Here is a 15,549-nt window from a genome sequence, read left to right on the forward strand (position 1 = left end):
TCTGTTTGCGATGTTTACGTTTTACGAGTACATTACGTGTTTTGCGCAGATTTGAAGTATAACCTTACCTAGAATATGAGCAGACTGTTTCAATATGAAGTCGGGCGAACTCGATCGATGGCCAGGTATTTTTGTTTACGCCAACAAACTTAAACACAGGCTCTCATTAAAATGCATGAACCTTGTTTGTTATCACGACTCAACGAGATTATCGGAATAAACAACTGAAAAATGTATTTGATGTGGAGACAAGGAACGATAAATATTAATGGTTTTATTCGAGAGCGTTCATGTTTATAAATAAAATTGGTAAAACTCCGCTCTTCTTCTCCCGGCTACTATCGAACTTCATCATTATGGCATCAAATTACATTATTGAGACAAACATTTTTCGTTATTAACTTTTCGCAAATAAGATTACAGCATCATCTTCGTATTAGACTGCCTTATTTGTTCCGGCTTTACTTTTTGCAAGTGTTTTTTCTTAATTGAAGAAAGCAAAGTCGTTGACCCGCACTAAGCCGGAATAGGCATTTTCTACCCCCTTTAAAATCGGGAGGTAACTTAAGCCCAGCAGTGGATTAATAATGATTATTTTCATATATTGGAAAATTATAGATTCTTAAGCTGCTTTTTAGAATTTATAAAATAATACCACACATTCAATATCCGACAGTCTTTATTGTTATTTTATTCATAGCATAATAACAATGTACAGCGTCTTATATAAACATTTCGTAAACACATTTAGGAATAGAAATAACTAAGGTGTCAAATCACAAGAAAATATAATAATCTCTTACTTTTGTATCGGTGAGTTGCTGAGATAAAAAGCCTCTTATTATAACAGTAGTTTTAACAACTATAGAAAAAGCTCTGAAATTAAACTAATTAGGCAACAAGTCGCTAGATTAGTTTTAAAACTATTGGAAATTTAAAACATAGTGAATTGATTATTTCTACGAAGTGGATAGTTTGCAATATTAATGTACGTATTCAAGGCTAATACTGCAATTAATGTGAATCACAATAGATTAAAGCATCATCGTAATATATTGTTTTAATAAGATTTTGGAAGGATCAAGTTCAGCGCTTTTTCTAGAGTTGATACCAGAAAAAAAGAATTAAAGGATTACAATGGTTCCCACTTATAACGATAGCCGAAGGGACGGAAACGGTTTAAATAATATCCGCTTATACGGACCATGAAGCCAGCTTATGGTTCACGCTATCACTGTTACACACTTTATTGTATTTATCACTGGAATATTATAAATACTTTCAAACTAATAATATCAAGGCCAAGAACCGATATATCGGCATGTAATTTTAGGAAGAAAAATCTTTAATTTTGTACATGAAATCGAGTTTCACTGCATAATTTTAAATATTTGGTTTGTTTCGTGTTTTGAAAAAACATTTGCTCTTACTTTATACATGCAAAGTTAATCTTTAAATTAAGCATTGAAAAGTCAACATAAAATTGTGTAGGCAATGATTTTAGTTAATTACAGTGTAATGCAAAGTTCAGAACTTGCAAATGAAGTTCACGAAGGGTCAATTAAGCGTAATCTCTGATGTAAATATACACTGTGTCAGTGCACTTTGAGAATTAGATATACAAACACAATTGTTGAAATAATTACTTGAATAATATAGATATTTGTTATTGGTAAGTGAAATATTTGAAACGTGACTACGACTTGTAATAGGGTAATCAACATTTATGGAACGTGTTCGCCGTATAAAAGTTATTAATAATATTGATTATGCATCAATGTATGTTTGTGTTTAATTATATTCTCATAAAAAGAAACTCAATAAAAAACAATTAGATCGAAATCATTGCCCCCTACTGACGTTACTAATTTACAAATGTACCTACATTTTACCTATTTTCTTATTCCATATCGAAATATAAACGTACTAAATTCTACCAAAACTAACAAGCTTTTTGAATAAGATCTCTCGTGACAACGATAAAAATTTACAAAGAATTTATCGTAACGCACGAATTCTACCTGACGCCACCTTAATTATCTGCAATAGATGTATTCAGGCCAATGATATCGTAAAACAATCGACAAAAGTGAGTCAAACAAAACTAACACTACTGCGGTACTACAATAACAGCCTGGTTCGCCAGTTATAATCAATGCGAAGACAATAAGCCAAGGCTTTGTCCTTGGTTGGAACGTCATAAAATATTTGTATGTCGTTCTTGGCCTTCATTATATCATCAATCAAACTATATATGAACATTTCGTAATAGCACAACAGTATACAAAATTCATGTCGACATTGGAAGTCAGACTCAAGTAGTATTTACTCTATAAACTTGTATACGAGTACGTCTGTAGCTCGATTCTCTAATACTATCGACTACCGACAATCGAACTGTCATCGAGAAATTTTGTATGAATATCTGATCAGCGCCTCTGACGGGTGTCGTAGGAAACATTTTGGCAGTACATTCTAAATGTCAAATTTCGATAGCTAGCCGGTTGTCGGTAGTCGATAGTGGTAGAGAATCGAGGTACTGTTCCTCGATTCTCTACCACTATCGACTATCGACGCTGATCAGATTTTCATACAAAATTTCTCGATGGCAGTTCGGTTGTCGGTAGTCGATAGTAATAGAGAATCGAGGCACTGACCTTTGCGTGGACGTATACGTCCGTGCACGTGCACGCAAAGCTTAAAAATAACTTCCTAATAACTCGGCTTCATGTTCAGTACAAATGAAAGGGTTTAAAACTAAAGAAGAAGGAATGTAGATAACAGTTGAATTTATTTTTCTATTTAAACAATTATTTTAGGATTCATCCCATAATGGAAGCAGTGAACATCGCTTTTGTATCTCTACTAAAGCACTTTATCTAAAAACAGTCACACTTTCACAAAAATCTTCACGAAGCAATACTATTGTCACTCATTTTAAATCTTAAATTATAAAAGTACAAAATTCACGTACAATATAACCCACGCAAATGACTCAACATGAGTCGCTTGATATGTCGAAGTTCATTCAACGAAAAAGTGTCGCGAAACTATCAATTGCAATTGACAATGTCGATTGAGACCTATAGTTTAACTTTTCTGTATGGCTGGTTTTATGGAACTCATGAAAAACTTGTTCATTTTATCCAACGAATTCTTATGAACTTAACTCTGTTTTTTTTCTGTCTCTCACGTTAAGTGGGAGTTACTGTAAAAGTTACCAATATTTTATTAAAAGGGCTCAATGTGTCCGCGAAAGGGAGCTTCAATCGGTCTTATCAACATTTGTCAATTGATAGTTTCGCAACACAACCAAAAATTAACTTTCATATCTCTACATAAAATATATATTTGTATTGTAAATAAGCATCTATTTCAATAAGTAAATATTTCTGTTATAATTCATTTAATATGATAAAATATTTATTGTATGTGAAGGCACCACTATTTGTACTGCTTAATACAAAATTTTTAAAACTAAGTTATTCAAATTACTATATACAAAGTTCTACTTATTTACATGGCACGTAATTGGCTTTGTCGTATCTCCTTTAAAACTAACTCTACAAATACACTGGGGTATATTTTTACACATTTTAGTTATAATGGCACTGGATTCGTTATCTACTGCCTAATTTAATCACAATACTAACTAAAATATCTATATTAAATTCCTACTGGCGTTTCGTCACAAGCTGCTTATTCAATAATGCCAAATTTTCATACGGGGTTCTTAACGCGATCACGCGATTTTCTACAATCGGTACTGTCGAGTATCGAAAGTTTGACAATTGAAATGTATTGCAAAAATAGTTCCTACAGTACCTGCTAGAGGTGCTGATTAGGATTTTAAACAAAATTTCTTAATAGCCAGATGTCCATTTTACCGAATGTAAAAAATCGAGGTACCGATTGTCTACTGCAGCCGTCATAGCGACATCAACAAGAACGGGCTGATGGTGACACTTACATTTTTATCACGCTTAACTCTGTCTGTTTTTCTGTTACGCTTTTACGGCTAAACCGTTTCATTTGGAATAAAACTCAATAGATAAGCAGAATCGCGCGTGTTTCTAGATCTTCAGTCTTCAGTCATGTCCATCAAAGGTAAACCTACGTGTCTTTACCTAAGCCCAGTCATCTCGTTGACGTTCCGTAGACGGTGCAATAGACAAAAGCCTTTAAATATTTAATACCCATTCAATACATTCTCACATCGTGTTAAGTGTCATCTGCTATAAAATTTACTTCACCACTTTTACAACTTTCAACGAACAATATTTTAGCATCGACACATCAAATTATACGCTTGAACACTCGTAAAAATATTTCTATAGAAAATCTATATGTCTCAATATAAAAGTAGTATAAAATATCTTATATATCTGTATGTACAATAACTATTATAAATAGATAATTATGTTAAAATTCATTGAAAATAAAAATTCTAGCTTCATTTGCATATAAAAATATGAACTGGTTCTTAGTTTCATTAAGCACTTTCGTGTACAAAAATTTGCTAAAAAAGCCTTTGTTTTAAACAAGTGCTGAATAGAATATTTATTGGAATTGAATGTTTCCAAAATCTGGTACTATACCGGATAGTCACAAATATTTCGTTTACATTGACCGGTACCCAGTACCGCAAACATCGTCTTACAAGGCTCATTCATAAAACACTGGAATTTCAACCACTCATTGGAAAAGTATTCCCTTGGAGATTCCATTAAGGATTTAAGGAACTAAAATTAGAGGAAGGCGATAATGTACTATAAATACACCGTATACATAAGGCACTCAAAATTAAGAGTATAAAAAGCATCTTTCAACTTACTTTATGAACCAAAAGATTTGGTTATCACTTCATCGGTTTAAAATCAACACACAAAAGTCTACCGTAACAAACAGTTTTTAGACATTTCGCGTATTATATTTCACATTTATGCCAGATTTAATACTTCAAACAATATTAGCAATCTGGAAACATAAAAATCAAAAGTTTATCAAAACTTAAACGTCGACGTTTACGTTAACTCTGTCATAGTGAACACGAAGAAAATATCTCTACAACGTTATAGACAGAAGTCTTCAACACATAAGTGCACGTCTAAACTCACCTAACAAGGCACTCTTTTCTATCACAGTCCGTCAAAATTGCACTTTATCTTCAATAAAACTTATCTTCTTCGATGTCCAAGTTATTCTTGTTGTTCGGCTGGTTGGAATGTCTTCGTAGCGTGCCGAGAGAGTCGTATTCATTTGCGATTGCCTTAGGGTACAGTTTAGGGGTCGCCATGGCTGTGTTGTGGTTGTTCGCGTTCGATATGTTGTTGGCTTTTGATAGCAGTATACCGCTTGAACTGCCGATGCCCGTGAATGATGGCTGGCGTTTTGCTTTGCGGGGCTGTTGGGAAAAAGTAAGTAAAAAATTTTATCAAAGTCATTGCAGAGTTGATGTCCAAACATAATAAGTAGAGAACTTTATAAACAAACATTAGGACCCAGTTTAAACTAGTGTAAGATTTCGTGTTCAATCAAACTGTAGTGTTAATTGAAATTTGAACCTAGAAGTCGTGTAAAAAAATGATTGTCAAACACTTCTGATAATAGACTGCTAAACCGATTCTCGTTCTTATAATTATAATAATGTCTTCAAACTGTCACTTGTATTTAACTCATTGAGTACACAAAAATAATTGCTACCTACAAAAAGTATTTTTTTGTCATATAATAGCATAATAAGCATAAATTATAATAAGCATAATCATGGGTTCTATTACATAGGTCTACTAAATGAAATCACAAACCCATTATACAAAGTTACAAACATAGAACAATCGCTACACATTCAGTGTATTGTCCTACATTCCACACACACAAGGGTTGTAGCTGGCCGTCCTTGCCGATACACACATTACCATAACCACTTCATTATGTAAATACGCAACTAGGCCTTATGAACCTCACGCAATATGGTAGACTATTAGTGTAGGTATGGGTTTGAATTACATTGTTAGCAGTGCTAGTATTTAGGAAACTATTAATATAGAAAAGATGGGAGTATGTTGTGGTCACTTTTTAAAGATTTTTAAGAAGAAGGGTTGTGCTTATAGAGAGTAGTTTTGCATACGTGTACAGTACAGACTCCTCAATAGAAACGGTAGTTAAGCCCATCTGGGATAAAATATCTTCCAAATGGTGAAAAATGTTTTTTTTTTTATTTGTAGTTCCGGGGATCACAAACATTCACAAATACGCACTCTCTCCTTCATATTCATAATAGTCAGTTTAGGAAGGATTAGCACGATCAATACAATAAAACTAACCTAATAACATAACTCTTCCATACAAAAAATAATTACAGAAAAGCAGCAAGAAAAACATATACAAATGTACGAGTATATACTTCTTCCGTATATTTTTTTAAGTCTTTATAAACTTAGTTACACCCATTTAAATTATTAAAATGTAGTGCAATAAAGCAGATATACTTACAACTTCTTTCAAAGGTACGGTGACGTAGCTGTTCTGTTTAGCCGTGATGTAGTGAGGACTGGACGGCACCCGGTGTTGTTTGTTCCACGGAAGACGGGTGCCGCGGCGCTGACAGAATATCACACCCGCTAGGCATATTAGGACACCTATGAATATATAAAAATAGGTTAAGAAAAACTAATATGGAAGGAAAATATAAGAAAAATACACGAAAAAAAAATTAAAAAAGTTATTTTATATGAAAATCCAATATGTAATTAAACCTGTATATTAAGAAATCCAATACGTATTTGGCCGTGTATCAAAAAGGCGTACGTGTTTGAATGAATTGCCAAATGTATTTATTTACGTCTATATCCAATAAGCACAACGAAAATTGAATAAAAGGTCTTTAAAAAAATGTGGTCAAGTGTGCCTTAACCATTTTATGTGTTCCATCCTTGTCAAGGGGAGTGCTAACCGTCTCTCCTTTCAATAGACACAGCTGGAAATTTCGCCACATTGCTTATATACTTATTCTGATAAAAACTTCGATAGCGCGATTCAGATTTTTTATCAATATCAACATAACAAACAACCTATGTTATTATTAAATGTCTTTAATACAAAGCATTGTATAATAAAAACTCTATTAAAAGACAGCATTGTAAAATCTACACATCAAAACAAACATATCAAGGTAAAACAACAATCTCCGTCCAGTTTTGCCAACCTAACGCCATCTAGTACGCACTCTGCGAACTAAGTAGTGAATTAAAAAGCTTACCCATGACGAAGGCGGCAACCACACAGCCTATGATAGTGCCGAGGCTTAGCGACTCGTTGTTGCCCATTGTGACGAACGACGCCATCTCTACGTTCTGACTGTAAGCTGGCATCGCGTAGAGTTCTGTTGGAAAATTATACATTTTAGTTAAGCTGTGAGTTCCAATTACTGTCGCTTTGTATTTTTGGACATGAGAGATGAAAAGTGTATTTTTATACCTCAGAAAATATAGTGTAATTTCTGTTTACATACAATACACCTGCTATAACTTCTTATTACAAAACTGTAGTGTTATTTCTCATCAAGAAATGTCTTAAGCAGAGGTGTGCAAATACATCCAAAGGAGAGAAACTCTACTGTAATTATTCGAGTACAAGGCGATAGTTTGAAAAGCTAAAGATTTTTTTCAACGAGATATCAACAGTACATATCTTGCTTTAGGTGCGGAGGTACTGTGGCGTTGGCATGTAACTATGCATTTAAATATTTTGAAGGTATAAAACATTACTTACCATTATCAAGGTCTTCATTTCCATCGGCACACCTAGCCACTTGCAGCTGAGCGCCGAGACACGCGCCCGCTTGACAGGACCTTCGACGTACTCGCTCACCCGCGTTACAATCACCCCATTCACCCCACTCACCCCAACCGGCTTCTGCGTCTAAAAATAATAACGAAATTAATTTTTGCCTTTTTGGACTGATGTAACCTATGGAACTTTGCTTTGTTTGTAATTTTCTGGCCTTTTTGAGCTACATAACATTTGTACTTTCAGTTGCTTACAATTTTTCGCCTTTAACTTATAAATATACACACACATGGTTTATATAAGTTAAGCCTGCATTTATCAGTACTTAATCTATGTAGATTAAGTTAAAAAGGATTTCTTGTCTCTACCTAAAAGAAGGCATTATTATAGCCGGGGTTTAATTTTGTATTGTTTGTTAGGTCACAGAACCTAGAAGAATCACGCGAGTAAACCTAAAATATGCCTATGTAGTACAAGTTATAATAGGTGTATGCTCACCAGCACAGTTATTAACGCAGACCCTGCGCTCGAGCGCGGCGCCAGCATCAGCACATCCGTCGGGCGACACACACATGCGCGTGCGCGTGCGGTGTCCGGCCGCGCTCGCCACGCCCGCGCTGCACTCGCCGCTACACGTGCTCCACTCGCTCCAGCACGACCACTCACCTGGTGCAACAAGTAAACGTATGTAAAGTATACAGTGATTTTATTTGAATAAGATTTTTGTGGAATCTTATATTTAAAAATGAAACGCTTAACTCAAAAACGGCTGAACCGATTTTACAAATTCTTTTTCAATAATTTTCTTTAAAATACGAGAATGGTTCTTACGGAGAAGGAGAAGCTTTGGATAGGTTTAAAAACTACGACTAGGTTGAACAATTTATTCCTAGAATTACTTCTTAGAATTATTTAAAGTACAAACTATCAAACTACATGATTACTTACCAGTACAAGCATGCGTATTACAAGCTCTCAGCATATCACTAGGTCCATGACAGGGGTGTCGCAGACATCGGCGGCGTCGCTTCTGCTGCCCGCCGCCGCAGGGCGCAGAGCAGGGCTGCCACGCGCCCCACGCCTCGTAGCCCGACTCGTCTTCAACCCGCTCTGTAGTACAACGCCCGCGAGCGTTGCAGTACCGCTCGTCTTCTCGTACAAGAGATAACTACGAGAAAAAGAATAAGTATTATTTATAAAGGTTAATTTAGGGAAAACAAAAAATACTTAAAATTGCGCATGCTTTTAAGATGTTTATGTATTTAAAAGGTATAGTTCAACACCATTTCAGATATGTGTTTAGGAGTTCTAAAATATATGAGTGTATACTTTGGTGTTTACTGTGCGCTTGTGACTTGTTTATGAAACTGACAAATGTTTGGAAAATATTGTGTGTTAAAGATTTACCTTTAATTGTTCCGGCGATGGTGCTCTGCATTGGAATTTGAACCGTTTTTCCGTATAGCTGCCATCAGAATCGTTTCCTACAAACAAACAAAAATAATATGAGCACCTGGCGATGTTCCAAATAAACATTTTTCATAGAAAAAAGCTAAGTTGTTTGGTATTCAAAACTTCTTAGATCATTGTTTTGGCGCGCATCTTTTTAGATATGATAACTTTTCTAGAACGCAAGAAATCCTGTACTATCGTAATTACTTATTGGTATGTAATTATAATATTTAACAATAATATGGTAAAACTGAATACTACAAATACTAACCAGGTATTTGCACCCACGGCGTCCAGGCAGTGGCCTTCCTCAACTCACAGGGCGACATATCACACGGCACTTTCTCCACACTCAGTCCCTCACACTCGGCGCCTCCGTTCTTAGGCGGAGGGTTGTTGCACTCTCGCTTGCGTTCCTTCATCCCTCCCGAGGGCCCGCAGCCCGTACCGCCAGGGTTACTGGCACAGGCTGACCATGGACCCCAATCTGACCAGCCACCGTCGATCGCAGCTAGAGTTGGATCTGTGGAATACAAACGAATTAACTTTGGTGATACTTTTTGGGAAAGGATTTTTTTTTTGACAATCAGCTATTTTAGTGACAGTTGACTAACGCCATCTGTGTTTAAATCTAGCTTCTGTCATTCCAAATTTTACTAATTCCTTTTACTGTCGCTAGAGACGCTGACTAACTGCCTAAAGTAAAAATCAACGACAATCTTTCTATAGAAAAGATAAAGTATAAAAAGTAAATAATGTTATTTACTTTAAATATTGATTCAATGATATTAGAAACCATCTACAAAACTGTACGTACTAAAATAAAGATATTTATACTGACCAGGACAAGGTGGTAAATTACAATAAACATCATCAATATCGAGTCCCACACAGACTCGGCCGCCGAACTTAGGCTCCGGCGCGGTGCAGGTTCGACGCCGGGACTTGATGGCGATGCCGCATGACGCCGAGCACTTGGACCAGCCCGACCATGACGACCAGCCGCCGTGAACTGTGCAGTTCGTTACTGATATACTGGCGCCTGAGAAAATAAAAATAAACATGAATATTTTTAATAAGCTTCACTTCTATAGTAACACTTATTGTTACGCAATGAGAAGACGAAGAAAAAATCTTCGGTGGAAATATTACCATGAAATACATTAGATTAACTTATGAATGCTATGTATATTTTAGGTTATACTGTTCGTATAGGTGTACGTATATGTTTGAATACTACAGAGTAACTACTAAAGCAGTCGCAAGAAATTATATAAATTAAAAAATGGCTTTCAAAGCAACGAAACTGACAATTAGTGTAGAAATAAATCATCAACACCAAACGTAAATACTTTAGACGCAACGGAAAACTATACTCCTTTTAATCAGAATCCGACTATTCTTTTATTATCTACTGTTACAACTATTTCAAGGGTGATTAATTAATAGATAAAATTAGAGGTTTTTATTAAAAGACTCACCTTCACAAGTTTGTCCGCCATAAGCAGGTCTTGGGTTGTCACAGCGGCGCGTCCGACACATGCACATGTCGGGCTTGTTGTCGTCGTACAGAGACTGAGATGTACCGTCCTGCATGCACGGCTCCCATGTCGACCAGCTTGACCAACCACCGTCCACTGGGAAAGAAAATTATACGTTAGTCATAAGATTAAATGTAAACCAATTTAATTAAACCCACTAATGTCCACGTAGGAATATAGCTATTTTACAGAAGGGTAAGGCTTAATAGACTTTTCAGTTTTCAATAACTATACGAAGACCTCGCACATATGCAAGAAAAAAAGAGAAGAATTAAATAGTAGTTAAGTACGAGTATTTTACTATATGAATAGAAACAAAGATGGAGACATGTTCGGTAACTCCAGGTTTTTACCCTCAGCCTTGACAATATATGACGACAACACTATGATTATTTAAGAACAGTATTCTACGAAGACGGCTTAATCATCATAAAACAATCATAATTACCTGGTGCATCCACAGCCACACAAGCATGAGTAGCCTGTTTGAAAGCCGGGTCTCCAAGCCTGGTAGAAGCAAGTACACAACGCTCACGTGCGTCATCCCATCCACAATGAGGGTCCGTAGCCAACACGCAGCCCGACCGGCTCGTGTACCGAGAACAACGTGCACCCGCGATACGCACTACACTTGTTGAACTGCCGATGTATACTGACATCTGAGAATGGAAAAATATAATTATGTTGACTTCAAATAGTACGTTATTCCAGGTCAAGATGATCACAAAGCAGTTTTTAAGTTAAAAGTATTGGAAAGGATAAGACGATTCCGACCCTTTTAAGCCCATTCCAATCAAATTGAATTCCTCTGGATAGGTGTATCACGTTTCCAATAGAAAATTGAAATTGGTTAATGGGTAATTTTGAGCTTAGCACGTATACAGCAAACTCGACTAGATTAACATATTATTGTAGGTATAAAATAGCCATTATAAAAAAAAACATGTCGCTTATAGTCTCTTCTGATAACGATGTGATTGTAAGCTTTACTATCTCACAAGAAACTTACCGTATCTTTAACAAACTGCATGGTCAGGACATCAAAAGGCTTATTCTTTTCGCCCAACTTCCATTTTTCGACCAAGCAAGCGCCGTCCAACTTGGGCATGACTCCTAACTTCAGTACATTGCCTGCTTGAGTCGCTACGTACAATACTAGCTGTTTCTCAATGCCTTTAGCACTTGTGACGTCAACAGTGACGTGTGTGAAGCGCTCTGACGTCATCTTGTAAACTGGCTCGCCGGAGACTGGTTGTACTGATTCGTACATTAAGTGGTAGCGGCGGTATTCTATTTCTTCGTGAGCCCTGGGAAATAAACAAAGGTTTTGAAATATCATAGTTATTCCTGAAGATTTTACCAATCTAATCCACATGCAAACAGCACCCGCAGATCTTTTAAAGTACTGAATACCCCGCAACGATTGAATTTAAAACGATCACCTTGCGTATTAAGTATGTGTTGCAGCCAGACATGAAGAGTAAACTAGCGACAGTAACAGGGCAATACAAAAAAAACTCCAGTCAAAGACAGTTATTGGTCAAGAAAGAAGATAAATAATGCTTTATTTCATCCGTTGCTCTGTTCATACAAAAGAATAATTAAGTACTAACCTTGAATCTGCAATGCATCTGAAATGATCCCTAGCTTGTTTGGAAGGTGATCGCGGCTCCCAAGTTGAAGTAGGCCGGTCCTGCACTTTGTAGGGTCCTTCAAACGCAGCGTTGATATCTGACATACTGTAGATGCATACTGCGCTACCAGTTATGCTGTTCCTGTGAAAAATAAAGTAAAACTTAATGAACTAAACTTTTTTCTCCGAGCCCGCACTTAACATCTAACCGTTCCTCTTCGTCATTCCGGGAAAAGATCCTTTCCCAGCAGTAGAACAATAATGAGTAAAAAAGAATACTTTTGAACTAATATTCCGTTCGTGTGACTAATCCAATTAGTCGACGTGTTTTCTCTGCTTTATAAAATAAATATTGGTCCGCCAACCCAACAAGATGCATAGTAGACGTTCAATTATGTGGAAAGTGGGAATCAAACCCGGACACAATGGAAATGGTATAATGTCCATTCTAACTAAATCGTAGTCTCTCCCAAAGAATGCAAATAAAATCCGCCTCTACATCTCCGGTAGCGCTTTGCCGTGTCCTTATTTCAGTCACATCGGAAACGCTTAGTATAGTCATTATACACTACTACCGGGTAAAAACTAAAACTATTTATTTAATTAAAGCAAACAGTGAGAGATAATTCTGAACGGAAATGCTTGACCACTAATATGGTGGAAACTTTCCTATAGTTGTAAGTAAAGGAACACGAATTAGGCGCTAATATTTGAACTGGTAGCCAGTTTTGCTTGAAATAGATAGACGTGTTAGTTTCTTAAGCATTTTATTTCCCCTTTGGTCTTAGTCTTTCTAAAGTTAAGATTTCCACTTTCGGATTTTTTGTTACTTTCTGTATAATCGAGCAACGCATATTGGCGTGAAATTAAGATAACATTTTTACACAAATCTGCTCTAAAATGACTGAAACCTGTATACCTACGACTAATTATATGTATTAATGATTACTTCTTTAATAGTTTTCTAGACAAATGCTAAAACTTTAATGTTTTCTAGTCTTCAACTTTTATAATTTTTAACAGAAAAATATAAACAGAAGTGGTTGACGCTAAATTACACAGAAAGATTGAAAGTCATCATACTTACGTCGGCGTTGTAAACGTAGCAACCAATATCTTCTCCTGTGGTAAATACTCCATGCTCTGTATCTCATCGTAGTGGAAGGGCACGTCTCCGGGCACGGAACACTTGACCCTCGCCTTCAAGAACGTGCTCCAGCTGTCCTTCATCATTATGTAGCCACCGGGGTCGTTCTTGCATACGCGGGCGATGCGGGAGTAGATTATCTAGAAAGGAAAGGATTCCGAGTGGTTAGGATTTCCCTTGCATTTTGTTTAAGTACTATAGACTATACTTCACATCACTATGCATATTATAGCACTAAATTACTAATTATAAAATTCTCACCTAAAATAGTTTCAAACCCGTTTAGCAATTTTAGTATCATGGGTACGAATTGCGATAGTTCATAGATAAAAAGTTAACTGTGAACTCTTTTGCTAAAACTTAAGCACAGTTATTAGTCGTCAGAATTTGAGCTACGTGGTTTCAGTTACATCACCCCAATAACAAATACCAGATATTCAATTTTCATACTGTGGAGCATCAGTTATATGAATTAGAAAATACTCTTGCATCATATATAACCGATCATGAAAAGTATTATGGATTTTCAAGTGGTTTCATTCGAGGGCGTGGTGGCCACCTTAACTATCGTACTACTTATTTATTAGCATCAAAGTTTCACAGGATTATGTCGCAATACTTTGTCCAAGACAATCACGTTCTAAGTGTTAATAGAATCATCTTGTAAGGAAGGGTGCCTGGCCAATACATCATGCAATCAACGCGCTGTGGAAATCTTTCCGTTGACATACATTAACATAATTTGATGGGATAACAATTTTCTTGTTAACCATAGAGGGTGACGAAAATAGTATCGGAATAACCTAGTAACGATGTACTTGCCGTTATCAAAGTTGAGCAAGAATTGGCATAGCCAATTTATAGGGGCATTATTTTAGATTAATATTTTATCGCCTTGAGAGCACTTTTTTATTTTAAATAAGCTAGCTTTTCCCGTGACTACATGTAAATTAGGTTAAAAATCTGTACAAAATTCGGTCCATAGTTTTGGCGTGATGGGATAACAAATATCCATCCGAACTAAAAAACTTTTGTAATAATATATATTATGTGTATATTGTGTATAGTTAAACATGAAACGTAACTAAAGTGTCAATATAAAAGATGCATAAGTAACTCTTTTTATTTATAAGAATTCACTAAAATGTTCGTACACGTTCAAAAAACCCATCATCTTTTTAGGCGTTTTATCCAATTACGTAGGATATTGTTATCAGAGAGTAATGGCAGCTGATAAGATGTTATCTCGTAAGCGTTAATTTGTTAACGCGTTGGACAGTGGACTGTCACGTACTCTCCCTGATAACGAATGGTACAGTCATTTACAGATAGTATGATGCTCTTTACCTTTTTTATAGTGAAAATTAGAGGCGCGTTTTTTCTATTGCTTTGCGGTATATACACGTATAATAGTTTTGAGAAGGATTTTTTTATTTCAATTGTGTAAATGAATAATTGATTGCGTGCCCATATATGTCAGTATCATATTAAAGGTACACTGAGGTACATTCACGCTAATCGAAAAGAAGTAGAAAGGAAGTTAGTTAAAAAGTTAACTTATGATTATAAGTATGATAATTTTGAATGATTATACCACAAAATAGAAAGTGTGATGTAGGTCCACCATCATTGCAGATATCACTAAACTCCCCTTTCTTAGATACTAAGGCCCACCCATTGAAATTGTAGGTAAATAAAATTAAAATAAAACTTACCTTCCCACAATTCATGAACTCAACAGCCACCTCTCTGAACACAAAGTAGACAAAGTGATCATCTTCGAAGCTGCCCACGAACTGGGGTTCGTTCAGCCAGTTCAGGTCGTACTGCGTGGTGCGAAGAGTGCCTGCATCACGGAGCGCCGCACCTTGGCTCCTATGCGTTATAACAATGTTTTATAATCCATTATAATCCTGGGGCTATTGTATATGTCAGTTGAAAACAGTTTGATAGACACTATAATATTCATTGTGATTGTGATGATT

The 15,549-nt window shown here is 36.0% G+C and overlaps 1 protein-coding gene, 1 long non-coding RNA gene and 1 other non-coding gene across 3 annotated transcripts in view; all 3 read right to left on the bottom strand.

Moving 5' to 3' along the window:
- Positions 1-661: 661 nt before the first annotated feature.
- Positions 662-15,549, bottom strand: part of LOC142982038 (uncharacterized) — a 51,362-nt gene continuing 36,474 nt past the window's right edge. The window contains exon 2 of the long non-coding RNA XR_012959959.1: positions 662-2,360. This is a non-coding gene — a long non-coding RNA (uncharacterized LOC142982038). The remainder of the gene's footprint in view (positions 2,361-15,549) is intronic.
- Positions 2,773-15,549, bottom strand: part of Sema5c (Semaphorin 5c) — a 37,949-nt gene continuing 25,172 nt past the window's right edge. The window contains exons 6-20 of the mRNA XM_076128308.1: positions 15,280-15,439; positions 13,505-13,704; positions 12,398-12,559; positions 11,794-12,091; positions 11,233-11,443; positions 10,725-10,880; positions 10,085-10,285; positions 9,515-9,766; positions 9,199-9,275; positions 8,740-8,959; positions 8,290-8,457; positions 7,774-7,923; positions 7,262-7,384; positions 6,496-6,641; positions 2,773-5,404 (exon numbers count right to left, since the gene is read on the bottom strand). Of these exons, the coding sequence (XP_075984423.1) occupies positions 5,168-5,404; positions 6,496-6,641; positions 7,262-7,384; positions 7,774-7,923; positions 8,290-8,457; positions 8,740-8,959; positions 9,199-9,275; positions 9,515-9,766; positions 10,085-10,285; positions 10,725-10,880; positions 11,233-11,443; positions 11,794-12,091; positions 12,398-12,559; positions 13,505-13,704; positions 15,280-15,439 (2,761 nt within the window). The 3' untranslated portion in view covers positions 2,773-5,167. The remainder of the gene's footprint in view (positions 5,405-6,495; positions 6,642-7,261; positions 7,385-7,773; positions 7,924-8,289; positions 8,458-8,739; positions 8,960-9,198; positions 9,276-9,514; positions 9,767-10,084; positions 10,286-10,724; positions 10,881-11,232; positions 11,444-11,793; positions 12,092-12,397; positions 12,560-13,504; positions 13,705-15,279; positions 15,440-15,549) is intronic.
- LOC142982450 (U6atac minor spliceosomal RNA) lies at positions 6,889-6,977 on the bottom strand. Its single transcript, XR_012960002.1, has one exon. It is a non-coding gene; the product is annotated as a U6atac minor spliceosomal RNA (small nuclear RNA).

Source organism: Anticarsia gemmatalis, chromosome 21 (assembly GCF_050436995.1).
Source record: "Anticarsia gemmatalis isolate Benzon Research Colony breed Stoneville strain chromosome 21, ilAntGemm2 primary, whole genome shotgun sequence".
Classification (NCBI taxonomy): Eukaryota; Metazoa; Arthropoda; class Insecta; order Lepidoptera; family Erebidae; genus Anticarsia; species Anticarsia gemmatalis.